General features: G+C 34.8%; 1 protein-coding gene, 1 long non-coding RNA gene and 1 pseudogene across 11 annotated transcripts in view; 2 read left to right on the top strand and 1 right to left on the bottom strand.

Annotated features, from left to right (window-relative positions):
• LOC144322590 (uncharacterized) overlaps window positions 1-12,731 on the bottom strand; it is a 70,999-nt gene that overhangs the window by 45,656 nt on the left and 12,612 nt on the right. The gene's annotated exons all lie outside the window — the stretch shown is intronic.
• Window positions 1-12,731, top strand: part of FSD1L (fibronectin type III and SPRY domain containing 1 like) — a 72,666-nt gene that overhangs the window by 41,099 nt on the left and 18,836 nt on the right. For all 10 annotated transcript variants that reach the window (XR_013388205.1, XM_077912777.1, XM_077912779.1 and 7 more), the window contains exons 6-9: window positions 1,190-1,311; window positions 5,559-5,768; window positions 7,233-7,331; window positions 12,329-12,458. Coding sequence is in view for 9 of the 10 variants with exons in the window: in XM_077912777.1 (XP_077768903.1) it covers window positions 1,190-1,311; window positions 5,559-5,768; window positions 7,233-7,331; window positions 12,329-12,458 (561 nt within the window). In the remaining variant the exon portion in view is untranslated. The remainder of the gene's footprint in view (window positions 1-1,189; window positions 1,312-5,558; window positions 5,769-7,232; window positions 7,332-12,328; window positions 12,459-12,731) is intronic.
• LOC144322871 (U4 spliceosomal RNA) lies at window positions 12,143-12,308 on the top strand (annotated as a pseudogene).

Below are 12,731 nucleotides of genomic sequence, written 5' to 3' on the forward strand. Positions count from 1 at the left end.
GTGTGTGAAATATTCAGCATTATGCTTGGTTTTCAGTGAGTTCACTTCCCCATAAGTTGTATTTCAGTATAGAACATTCTTCTTGATCGATAGTTCAGCTATTGTTGACTCACTGTTATTAATAAAGTGATTACTTTCCTAGTTTTAAAGTGAAATAAAATAATTGAATGCAGCAATAAATTTAATATCTTTTATACCGCATTATATCTGGGTAGATTTGCCAGATCTAAATAACTAGGCCTAGTATTCCCTTTGTTTGTCAGCTTTACTTCTTCTCCCAAATTATGCATTAACAGGACAATATTCCATGAATAGTACTTTTAATCATTTTTTGACCAAAGATAATAAGGGACGTTACTTTGTGACACTTGTGGAAATTTACTGTAATGTGAAAATAGAAATTTGAGATAAAATGACAAATTAATAGAATATGAGAATTTCTTTTAATCTCTAGTTTTAATTGACAGAAAAGTGTCCCCATACTTTGGGTAAAATGAGGTCTGATATAGCTTCTTTTGTGTATATGTCTGTTTTTTTTATACCACACCCATCTAATAAATATTTATTGAACTATTATTTCCATGGCATATGGGCTGTTTCTCCTTGTATCCTTCCATGTATCAGATGTTGATACATCAGGGTGATACCTACTAGCATGGTATTCAAAATTGTGATTTTACTTCTCTCCTTTCTCATCCATGCCCTATCTTTAGCAGGTACTAGGCTGTACAGTATTTGGTCAGGGTACTTTTACTCTTAATTGAGGTTACAGGGAGTAGCTGTGACTACTAAGGAGAGTGTAGAGTTCATTATTTGGCATATGAAAAGGAATGAGGTTGGCATCAGGAAGTCAGTGAGATTGAGTGTACTTGGTTCAGACACCTGTTGGGTCTGTGAACGATGATTTATAAGGGATATTTTCTTTTGTGAAATTTTTGTGTGCCATTTTATAAAACTGGCTGGAAGAAAGTTACTTAAAGTTATATTAAATGTCTAAATTTAAAAATATTTTAAGTTTTTTATTTAGTTAATTTTCTAAAGACTCAGAACAAATTTCTTTTTAGCTTTGTTACCTTTGTTATAGTTTCTGAAATCACTAAAATGAAATAACTTCTATCTTCATTTATAAATTAAATATGGCATACTCTCCATTCTTTTATTTTTAAAAGTATATTTGTGTTTACCGTAGAGTAACAATGGCTTCAGCCTTTCGCCTTTCTTTGAAACCAAAGGTCAGTGACAACATGACTCATTTAATGGTGGATTTTTCTCAGGAAAGACAGATGCTGCAAACTTTGAAGTTTTTGCCTGGTAAGTATGTACATATATTACATGTGAAGTGTTTTATTGTAATGGACTTTGAAATGTAAATATTAAGTATAGTGTGGGTTTTTTCCTTCATTCAGCTAAGGAATAATTAAATTTGGTAGCCTTTATTTTTAGAGAATTATTTTACTGGTAGTAAAAATTCCATTTTGAGAATTTTTAAAAAAGATTTTAGAGACACACACAGAGAGAGACAGAGACATAGGCAGAGAAAGAAGCAGGTTCTTTGCAGGAAGCCTGTTGTGGGACTCAATCCAGGGACTCTGGGATCACGCCTGAGCCAAAGGCAGACTCTCAACTGCTGAGCCACCCAGGAGTCCCATTTTGAGATTCCTATTAAAGGGATATCTATGATTGTTAATTTGGTAAAGAGAAGCAATATACCATGATGGTTAACAGTGGGTTTGGGGGCCAGACTTAGACTTGAATCCTGGTTGCCATTTACTTACTGTGAACCTTGAACAAATTATTTAATTTTGTTTCATTTTCTTCATCTTGAAAATGTGATGTTACTCTTCTAGGGTTTGTATGAGGATTAAATGAATTCAAACCTCTGAATCGCTTGAAAATAGTGCCAGGCACTTAGTTAATACTCAGTGCATATTAGTTGCTGCCATTACCAGTATAGTTGTGGTTGTTGGCTTAGATGAACTTTTATTTCCAGTAGTAATAGGTTAAAATTGGTTTATTAGAGTATTAGTATAAGGGTTAGTATGAGGATAGCAAAAACCATTTGAAATTGAGCCCCCAATTTTTCCCACTTATGTGAGAAAGCAAACTAAGGACCGTTTGTTGGTATTCTCTTTTTAGCTAACGTCAAGAAGTGGTGTTAGGTTGATAGCTAAAACAGTTTGAACATGATGATTTGAGGGATCAGGTGTTTGTTTTACTTATTTACAGGTGCTTTTTATTACAGGTTCTAGTTAGAACTGGCTTTAATTTTTGGAGATTAGCTGTTTTTGAATAGAGAGTGTTGATCATATGAAACCATTCTCTGAGTATTTGGTCAGGCACTTTAAAATATGATTGTAAAGATAGGTTAGTAGTCATGAAACCAAAATGGAACTAATAAGGAAGGGTAGTTTAAGTGAAGCATTAACCTGTGTGGTAGTTCCAGAGGAGTTTATTCTTTTTTTAAAGATTTTATTTATTCATGAGACAGAGCGAGAGAAAGAGAGAGAGAGAGAGAGAGAGAGGCAGAGACACAGGCAGAGGGAGAAGCAGGCTCCATGCAGGGAGCCCAGTGTGGGACTCTATCCCAAGACTCCAGGATCATCATGCCCTAGCCAAAGGTGGCGCTAAACTGCTGAGCCACCCAGGCGTCCCTCTAGAGGAGTTTATAGAAGGAAAAGATGACAGAAGGAACCATAGGTATAGAGGAAGGGGGTATATTTGTCAGTGGATATCTACCTGTAAATTCGCCTTTCAGAATTACTATTATAGTGTCATTCACACTATTTCTAAATTCAGAAGGAAAGTCAGGAGTTGTGGATTATGAATGTATACATGAGTATTATTATTTTGATTTTTTTTGGAAAAAAACTGTTAAAAAGCAGTCTTTTCACCATTACTTTCCTTCTCTTGGGTTTTCTGTCATGGCTTAACAGACCAAGGCCATGTCTACTAAAAAGTCAAGTAGATTGCATACACAGTAGGATTTCCTTTTTTGGCAAACTGTGTTATGACAGTCTCAAGCAATGCAGTATAATAAAAAACAAGAAAACCTTTTGTGGAGGAATTTCATCTGAAAGGAAGATTATAGTAGGTTGTTAAAATTTGTGAAAGATGAATTCATGTCACTAATTTTTTATTCTGTGATAGCATAAAAATTTCCCATAAGATGGAATCAGATTAACTTAGAAAAACAAATACCTTTTTTTTTAAAAAAAGATTTTTATTTATTTATTCATGAGAGACAGAGAGAGAGAGAGAGAGAGAGAGAGGCAGAAGGAGAAGCAGGTTCCCTGCAGGGAGCCCAGTGTGGGACTCAATTGGGATCCCAGGATCATGCCCTGAGCTGAAGGCAGACGCTCAACCGCTGAGCCACCCAGGCATCCCGAAAAACCAATATCTTCATCCTTTAATAATCTGTTCCATAAACACCACAAAAATCAACTCTTACACTGTAGTATGTATAGTAACATGAGTTGTACACTTACTTGAGTTTGAAAAATGGAAGTGGTAGTGATAATAATTCTAGTCATTTTCTTCTACTCTTAGCTATTTTTTATACACTAAAACTTAAGAATTTATATCCTCCTCCTCTCTGAGCTCCTGCAGCTAAGAAGAGAAACATATCTGTGGCAGTGTTGATGTCACTTGCCTTTTTACATTCACATGCAGGAACATAAAATTCTTGAACCAATTTCTACACTATTGCCAGTTGAGTGTTACTTTATGGAAATTGCTGTGAATTGCTTTCCATTCTCATTTCCAAAGAAAATCCTGCATTTCCTAAGTATTTTTTTCTGTTACAAATATACCACTTTTCATCTTACCCTGAAGCTCTGTCCCCCATTTGATGAACTCTTCTCTTCTGTATAGAATCTTGGGTGAATTTTCCACACATTAGATCCAGGTCAGCCTTAATTTGACATATACCACTCTTAGATTATCAAAATTTTCTTTCTCCTTCCAGGTATCATCACTTTCTTGGATTTTTTTTTTTTTGTCATTTTTACCTCAGTTGCCACTTCTAGCAGTTTGTTCTCTTTTGGAGGCCATTATTCACATGAAAGAAATATCTACTTGCCAATACATTCTTACTGGAATAGCAGCTGAATTAAAATGTAGATTCTGGGGAGTTAGCTGGGCCTGCTTACAAATTAAATGCTTAAAAAAACAAAACAAAACAAAAAAAAAACAAATTAAATGCTTTTTGCTTTTACATCAGCCTCTTGGAACTTTCAGGCTTTTGACTTTTCAGGCTTTTGTACCGGCCTTTGACTCAGCAAAATTACAAAATTATTACATGCCATAGGCTGTTACATTTCCTCACATGTAGGCAGTGCAGAGCATATTAAATTCATAAATGCCTGTGGTTTATTCTTTTGGCAGTGAATACTAGTCTATATTGCTTGTTTCAATAATTGAGATTAGCATTTGTTATGTATTATAGGGACAAGAACCCTACAAAAGCTAGATTAAGAAAATTAACCATAGTGACAAATGGTAAATATTTATTGGAGGGCACCTGGGTGGGTCAGTGGTTTAGTGTCTGCCTTTGGCTCAGGTCATGATCCTGGGGTCCTGGGATCTAGTCTTGTATCAGGCTCCCCATAGGGAACCTGCTTCTCCCTGTGCCTGTGTCTCTGCCTCTCTCATGAATAAATAAATAAAATCTTTAAAGAAATACTTACTTGGTTATCTTTTATCTTACTAATAAGGTATATCAGATTCTAAATATTTATTGTACAATTACTCACACAGACAAGAGTTGAACTTTGGAGACTATATTTAATGGAGATCAGTTGTCCCATTTTTCTCCCTTCCTCTTTTCTTACTAGTTAGGCTTGAAGATGTCAAATTTATATCAAATTCTTTTCATATTGGTCTTTTTTTTTTAAAGTAGGCTCCAATGCTAGGCTACAGTCTTGAACTCATTGACTCTGAGATCAAGACCAGGGCTGAGATTAAGGGTCAGATACTTACTGACTGAGCCACCCAGGGACCTCTAGGACTCATCATGGTCTTGATTATTTTGTCTAAGATGTAAAATATTTGGTTTACTTTGTTATTTGCTAAGTTCTACATTGCTTTGCATTTTAACTTTTGTGTATAATTCCTTTGTTGTCATAGTTTTTAAAAATTAATACTTTGGGGTGTGCCTGAGTAGCTCAGCTACTGATTCTTGATTTTAGCTCTGGTCACGATTTCAAGATTGTAATCTATATTCCATAGCTGTTTGAAGTAGTAGATTAAAAAGTATGTGTTGAGGAATAACAAGTTATTCTTGATTATTTATCTTTAGCATATTTGACTTGCTTTTTGCCAACTAGGATTTTATTAATAAACTTTGAGTAAGTCTATGAAAAAACTTTAAACGTGAATTTTTATATGGAACTTTGAAAAATAGTTACTTTGCCTTTATAGAGTATCCTTTCCGTTAGCCTCATTCAATTACACCATTAAAAACAACATGAAAAAAAGTTTGAATGATAAACATAAATATTAGATTAGTAGTATAATAAATGAGAAATGAGCTTTTTTTTTTTTTTTTTTTTTCCTCTCAGTCCCTAAAGCTCCAGAGATAGATCCAGTAGAGTGTTTGGTGGCAGACAATTCTGTAACAGTAGCTTGGAGAATGCCAGAAGAAGATAATAAGATTGATCACTTTATACTAGAACATCGGAAAACTAATTTTGATGGACTTCCACGTGTAAAGGATGAGCGATGCTGGGAGACAATTGATAATATTAAGGGTACTGAATATACACTGTCAGGTAAAATGATGACTGCATTTCATAAATCTCATTCTCAGAAAGTAAGTGTAATTGTGAAAAGTATTTTGAGTTACTTTAAAAGATAAAGTTAAGCTTCTTTGGCCAAGCTGACTTTTTCTATAATTTATTATAGAAGTAAATTTCTCTTAAAATATCAGGAAGACTTTCATTTTAATTAGTTCTGGATATTTGTAATCTGGTAAAACAATGTACGTAAAACAAACATGAAGGGGTGTTCTGGAAACAATATTTCAGAATAACATTGAATTTTACCCTTGATTTTTTTTAATAATAAAAAAGCTGTCAATTTTCTAGATATACATACTACTCTGCATTTCAGTGGTACTATAAAAATTGTTGCTTTTACCTTTTTATGACTACCTTCACAGTAATACTTAAAGAGCTGTGACTTGGCATTAGAAATTTGTGTTAGCCTTTGAAAAGTCTTTAAAAAGGTATCTCTACATACATAGGGCTTTGGTATTTGAAATGGCCAACTGTTTCCAGAATTGTTCAACCTTATGCATGAGCAGTTACATTACCATTATTAAACGCTTACCATTTGTCAGGAGCTGGGCTGAAGTGTATTACACAATACATTATTATTTAATCTTTATAATTATGAAGTTGAATCTATTATTCTATTTTGCAGATACAAAAACTGGCTCTGTCAAGTTGTTGATGATCTCATAGCTAGTAATTTTTAGACTGAGATTTTAAAGATTTTATTTATTTTTAAAGTAATCTACGTCCATTGTGGGGCTCAAACATAATTCTGAGAATCAGAGTTGCCAGTCAGAGATGTCATACATTAGGATTTTTTAATCTGGACTTGATTACTTCAGAGTTTCCTATGCTTTACTTTTTCTTTAAATTCATTTTTCACATAAAAAGACAATGTTTCATAAATATAAAAATTGTTTAGGATATCTTCTTTCCAGAAATTGAATATGTTATTTATGTATTTATTTATTTATTTTTAAAGATTTTATTTATTTATTCATGAGAGACACAGAGAGAGGTAGAGACACAGGAAGAGGGAGGAGAAGCAGGCCTGATGCAGAACTCAGTCCTGGGACTCCAGGATCACACCCTGAGCCAAAGGCAGATGTTCAACTGCTGAACCATTTAGGCATCCTGAATATGTTATTTTAAATTAGCATTTCTCCTTGAATGAAACATCACTTTTAACAAGGTTTGAAAGTACCTTTTTATCACTAGATTTTTTAAAAATCCACATTGGTAAACTGTATATAATTTATTTCTTTTGAAGAAAGTAATAGATAAATTTTGATTACTCTTATTTGAGGCATTATCACCTTTTTAACATAAATGTGTACTCTCCTGGAGTAAAGAGGTAAGTAAGTAGTTCCAAGGAGGGAAAGTGTCTGAAGGTTCATACTCATACTTTTGGAATAGATCCCTTTATTTTTCATATCTGAAAACCATTTTCATTTTTTTCAGGCTTGAAGTTTGATTCAAAATATATGAATTTCAGAGTACGAGCTTGTAACAAAGCTGTAGCTGGAGAGTATTCTGATCCAGTGACTCTAGAGACCAGAGGTAAGATCATAGATATTTATATAGCATAAAACAAAACTTAACATCTGAAGTTATTCAAGACTGTGAGAGGAAGCATTTCATGTATGGTAGCAGTTTTTCCCCACTGCACGTGTACACACACACACACACACACACACACATACACTTGGAATTCCCAGCAGTAGGAATTTTACGATGGGGGAATTAGGACTACAATATTGGTTTTCCTTTGTTCATCTTTTATGATGGTGTTCAGGTGGGTAAAATAAACCAAGATGATGGCATTATATTCTCTGGTGGATGTTAGTTTATAAATTGCAATCTAATATAAATACATAGGCATCAGTGAAATTTGCCCAGAGATTTCTAAGGGAATGGATTATGGCTCAATAATGAGGAGGTACCATTCAGTTTAGTTCCTGCTCTCTTTTCTTGCTTTCTCTCACTTTTTCTTTCTTTTTTTTTTCCTCTCTCTCTCTTTTCCAGAGAGGGAGAGAGAAGTGGGAGAGAGAAAATCTTAAGCAAGCTGCATGTCTAGGGCAGAGCCCAGTGCAGCCTTGATCTCACAACCCTGAGATCGTAACCTGTGCTGAAATCAAGAGTCAGACCCTTAACCAACTGAGCCACCCAGCTGCCCCATGTTTTCTTAAACCTTACTGTAGAAATTAACACTTGTATTTTTATTAATGATTATAGAGCACTCTGAGAGTTCTCCATTTGATTATTAAAACCATCTTGGGGGACGCCTGGGTGGCTCAGGGGTTGAGTATCTGCCTTCAGCTCAGGGCGTGATCCTGGAGTCCCGGGATCGAGTCCCACATCGGGCTCCCTGCATGGAGCCTGCTTCTCCCTCTGCCTGTGTCTCTGCCTCTCTCTCTGTGTGTGTCTCTAATGAATAAATAAATTAATTAATTAAAAAAGATAAAACCATCTTGAGAGAACAGTAGTCTAGATATTACTTATACCCATTTTGTAGATGAAAAAAGTGAAGTTTAAATATGTTAAATGACTTGCCTATGATCTCTAGAACTAACTTGGAAAGGTGTAATTAAGAATCTATTTCCAGGCTGCCTGGGTGGCTCAGTTGGTTAAGCATCTGCCCTTGGCTCAGGTTGTGATTCCAGGGTTCAGGATCAAGCCCCACGTTGGGCTGTCTGCTGAGCAGAGAGCCTGCTTCTCCCTCTCCTACTGCCGGCTGCTCCCACTGTTTGTGCATGCTTGCTCTCTCTCTCTCTCTGTCTCTCTGTCAAATAAATAAGATCTTTAAAAAAAAATCTGTTTCCAAGTTCCTTGCCAGCCCTTACTGTGGGCCTGGAACCTGGGTGTTTATAGTCTTCTGAGAGCAATTTGGATTTAGTTAAAACTCTCTAGAATAACATATTTCAACATAGTTTTTTTTAGGTAGTTAGCACTTGGAAGGCCATAGTGCTAGAGATCTTGTCAGTTGTGAGATGATAATTGACTGGGTTTACTTCAAGAATCAGATTCAACATATTGTTGAGGTACTTGAGCTTTCAAGTGGTCCACTGACATAGTTCATAAAGCATTTGGATGGGTTTACATGCCAGAGTTTGATATGATTTGGAAGTGATATAAAAATATTATATCAGAATAAAACAAACTATGAAGTCCCTAAGTTATTGACAAGACAAACTCAAAAGAATGTGTCACAAAGTTAAAAAAAACTAAGTTGAGTAATTTGCTTAGATTAGCAAATGTTTTTATTCAAGAACTATAGATAACTTAGCCAAGAATGCAGTTACTTTGAATTACTTGTAATCAAATTAAGATGTTATTGTGGTTTCTTTAGAGATTTTAACCATTTCAAAGTATAGTCATATATATGTAGATTATTTTCTACACAGCTTGAATTGTTTTTAGTCCTTGTCAGGTAAAATTGCATTATTATTCTCCCTCAGGAGTATTTTATCTTTTTATGTCTTTTGTTCCTTCTCTTTTACCCTTTATATTTAGGGACCAAACTTGGACCTATACATTTCTATGCAGATTCCACAGATTCAGGAAAATAAACAGCTGGCTTGTTTCTTTGGAGTTGGGCTGGCTGCTCCTATTGGCAGTGTGTGAATCTTAGTAGTCAAATTCATGGTCTTAGTGTTTGTAGAGAAAGACTAAATTCGTTTTAGTCCTTCCAAGAATTCTCACTGTGAGGTAAACCCCTTGGGGTGGGGATAGACTGAAATTTAACCTTGAGGCCCACTAAACATGGTTCTGACCTTCAGGGAGACTCAGAATTTGTCCCTTAAATGGCTGTAGGTCTCAACTTTTCTAAAGTTATTCCATACCACTGAGTGGTTGTGAGCTACCACTGTGGCAAGAGCTACAGAGGAAAAGGTTAGGTTTTTTAAAAGATGACGTGGTGAACAATTATTAATTTTTTTTGGCTTATTGCAGTACTTTTTGACCAAACATAGAAATAAATGTATAGAACAAAGAATTGGAGGGAAAGGGAGAAAGATGGAAGTTAAATAGTGGAAGCCTACCAAAATTTGATATCCTGCCTCTTACCAGTGTTCAATGTGGGAAATAGTGAACATCTTTCATTTCTGTCTCTCCAGTGTATGTAGTAGCACTATTTCATATTATTGGAACTGTCACATGTGATGTGTAACCTAAGGTCTTATGAATAGAATTTTTAAGTAATTTTACATTACTTCCTTGTAAAGGTAAATGATATTTTAATCACAAATTACTCTCTAGTTTCAAATGATAGTGGCTATGATGCAATTTTGGAGTGCAGAGAAAACAGGTACCAACACAAACATGAAACATAACGATAACTTTGATTTTTTTGGTCCTTTGTTTTCATAGACTTTTAAAGATACAGAAACTATTATAGAGATAATCTGATGTTTGAGACCTCACTTTTGAGACCAGTCCTGTATTTTTTGTTTTTGATACACAGTATCACTGTTAGCTGAGAGAGGTTCAGTGACTTGGTTGACGTCCCATAAAGGAGATAGTATACAAAACCAAAAAAAGAAAAAAAGAAAGAGGGAGAGAGAGAGAGATGAAAGATTATACCCCTGGGATTAAAGTTCATACCTTTCTGTCTGCATGCTGTGGTATTTAAGTCTAGTCTCAGGTGACGTGAAGGTGACACCTTTTTTTTTTTTTTTTTTTTTGCCACTTATGACTCTGTCCTTCTCCATCATATTAAATATTTGGGAACAGCCTTAGGATTTTTTCTTGCCTGTTTTTTTGAACAGTCTTAGAATTTTAACAAGCACCTGAGAATTGATGGCACCTTAGACTTAAATGTACTTTTTTTTTCTCTCCAGAATGTAGATACCCTAACATATTATTAGCTACTAGCTAATATAGGGGTTAATTAACTCTTGTTTTTTTTTAAGTTTATGGACTTTTTTTTAGTTTTTATTAATATCTACAACCAATGTGGGGCTCAAACTCACCACCCTGAGATCAAGAGTGCATGCTCTCCTGACTGAACCAGCCAAGTGGTTCAGTTTTCTTAAGGCAGCTCATTCTTGATAGTGCAGGGTGTCAGATTTGCTTAATCCTAATTTTTTAGTAACCTGCTTATCAAGTGCCTATTTAGTAACCTTTTAGGCACCTTATTAAGTGCCTATTTAGTAACCTTTAGTAAGGAATTTTGTTACCATTTATACTGGAAAACTATATTCTTTTTGTAATTTCATTTCTGTTTACATGCAGATTTTGAAAAGCTAATAACTTACTTGTATGATATTTCCTAGAAGCAGTATGTTCAGTAGATTTGTACTTAGGAAGTTATTTTATAAATAGACAATGAACAATGGATCAGATCCATAGCTGAAATTAAAGTGCTCTTTATAGAACAGTGAAGGAAAAATTTTTTTAATCTACTAGGTAAACATTAGGCGCTGTATATGAATATCTTGTTTGATGATGCATACTTCATAGAAACATTGAAGCTTTGGCTAAATCAAGTAATATCCTTAAGTAAAATGGAGTTATAAAGGAATATCACTTCAATGAGTAATTACCAGAAATTTGAACTTTTGCAGGAAAATACAGCTAACAGAAGCAGATTCGTTAGTAAATATATAGTAGATGATGCCTTGTGTAAGGCAGAGATTCTGGGAATTGCATTGGAGTATCTGAGGAATTCTGCATTATTCAGCTTAATAAATACATTTTAATGATTTACGTTCAGTTTCCAAAGAGAGAAGGTAATACATCTATCTCTATTAGGTGGGCCAGTTTCCTTGCTTCTCCTGTCATAGGCTGTTTATCTGTGCTTTTTAATTCAAAACTACTGAGAGTTTAAATATGAAACCATTAAGTATTAGAGCCTCAGAGAAAATATGTGTGTGCCAGACTGTATAATTTTCTACATCACTTTTTTCCCACATCCTCAAGTCTACCAGCTCCTCTTCCTATTTAGTCATAACAATCAACTGATAGTCCACTGATATTCTAATAACAGAAAGTTGAGATTATTATGTGCTGATGGAACTTCCAGGAGAGGGAATAGCAGTAACACCAGAGGCCATACAAGTACATTGTGTTTGGTTGGGGTTGCAGGATATATAGAGAACAATAATGGGAAATAAAGTAGGAGTTAGTTAATTACAGCCTTATCTTTGGAAACTTTAAATGCTAGCATTAGGAATTTTTAAAAAAGATTTTATTTATTTATTCATGAGAGACCCAGAGAGAGGCAGAGACACAGGCAGAGGGAGAAGCAGTCTCCATGCAAGGAAGCCTGATGTGGAACTCGATCTTAGGACTCCAGCATCAGGCCCTGGGCCGAAGGCAGGGGCTCAACCGCTGAGCCACCCAGGCATTCCAGCATTAGAAATTTGAACTTTAGCTTTGCGCAGTGGCAGTATCGTAGCCAATGAGGTTTATCCAAGGCGCGATTATTGCTAATAGAAATTTGAACTTTATTCTCTTTGTACAGTGCTGAATAAATTAAGAAGGAAAATAATGTTATGATGGTTGTGCTGTGGATATTTTCTATATATTTTTAAAAAGTGAACTATTTTTTTGGACAGCATTAAACTTCAGTTTGGATAACTCCTCATCCCATTTGAACCTGAGAGTTGAAGATACCTGTGTAGAGTGGGATCCTACTGGAGGAAAAGGTCAAGAAAACAAAATGAAAGGGAAAGAGAATAAAGGCAGGTAAGTCATTTCATTAGATCTGTTATGTGGACACATGCTTGTGTGTTGATTCTTATTTGACAGTGACTTATGAAATTCTTCCTCTATACATCAGTATGATTTGTGATAGGCTAGTAACACAGAGGAATATAATACTGTTTATCAGTACTTGAATTTGTTATAAATTTTTCATTACTTTTTCTTTCCTAATCCTCGTTTTACACATTTTTATTTCAGTATTCCATTTCTTTAAAGTTATATCTACAGCAACTTGAACTGATTAAGAAAGAAGTT

Source organism: Canis aureus, chromosome 10 (genome assembly GCF_053574225.1).
Source record: "Canis aureus isolate CA01 chromosome 10, VMU_Caureus_v.1.0, whole genome shotgun sequence".
Taxonomy (NCBI): domain Eukaryota; kingdom Metazoa; phylum Chordata; class Mammalia; order Carnivora; family Canidae; genus Canis; species Canis aureus.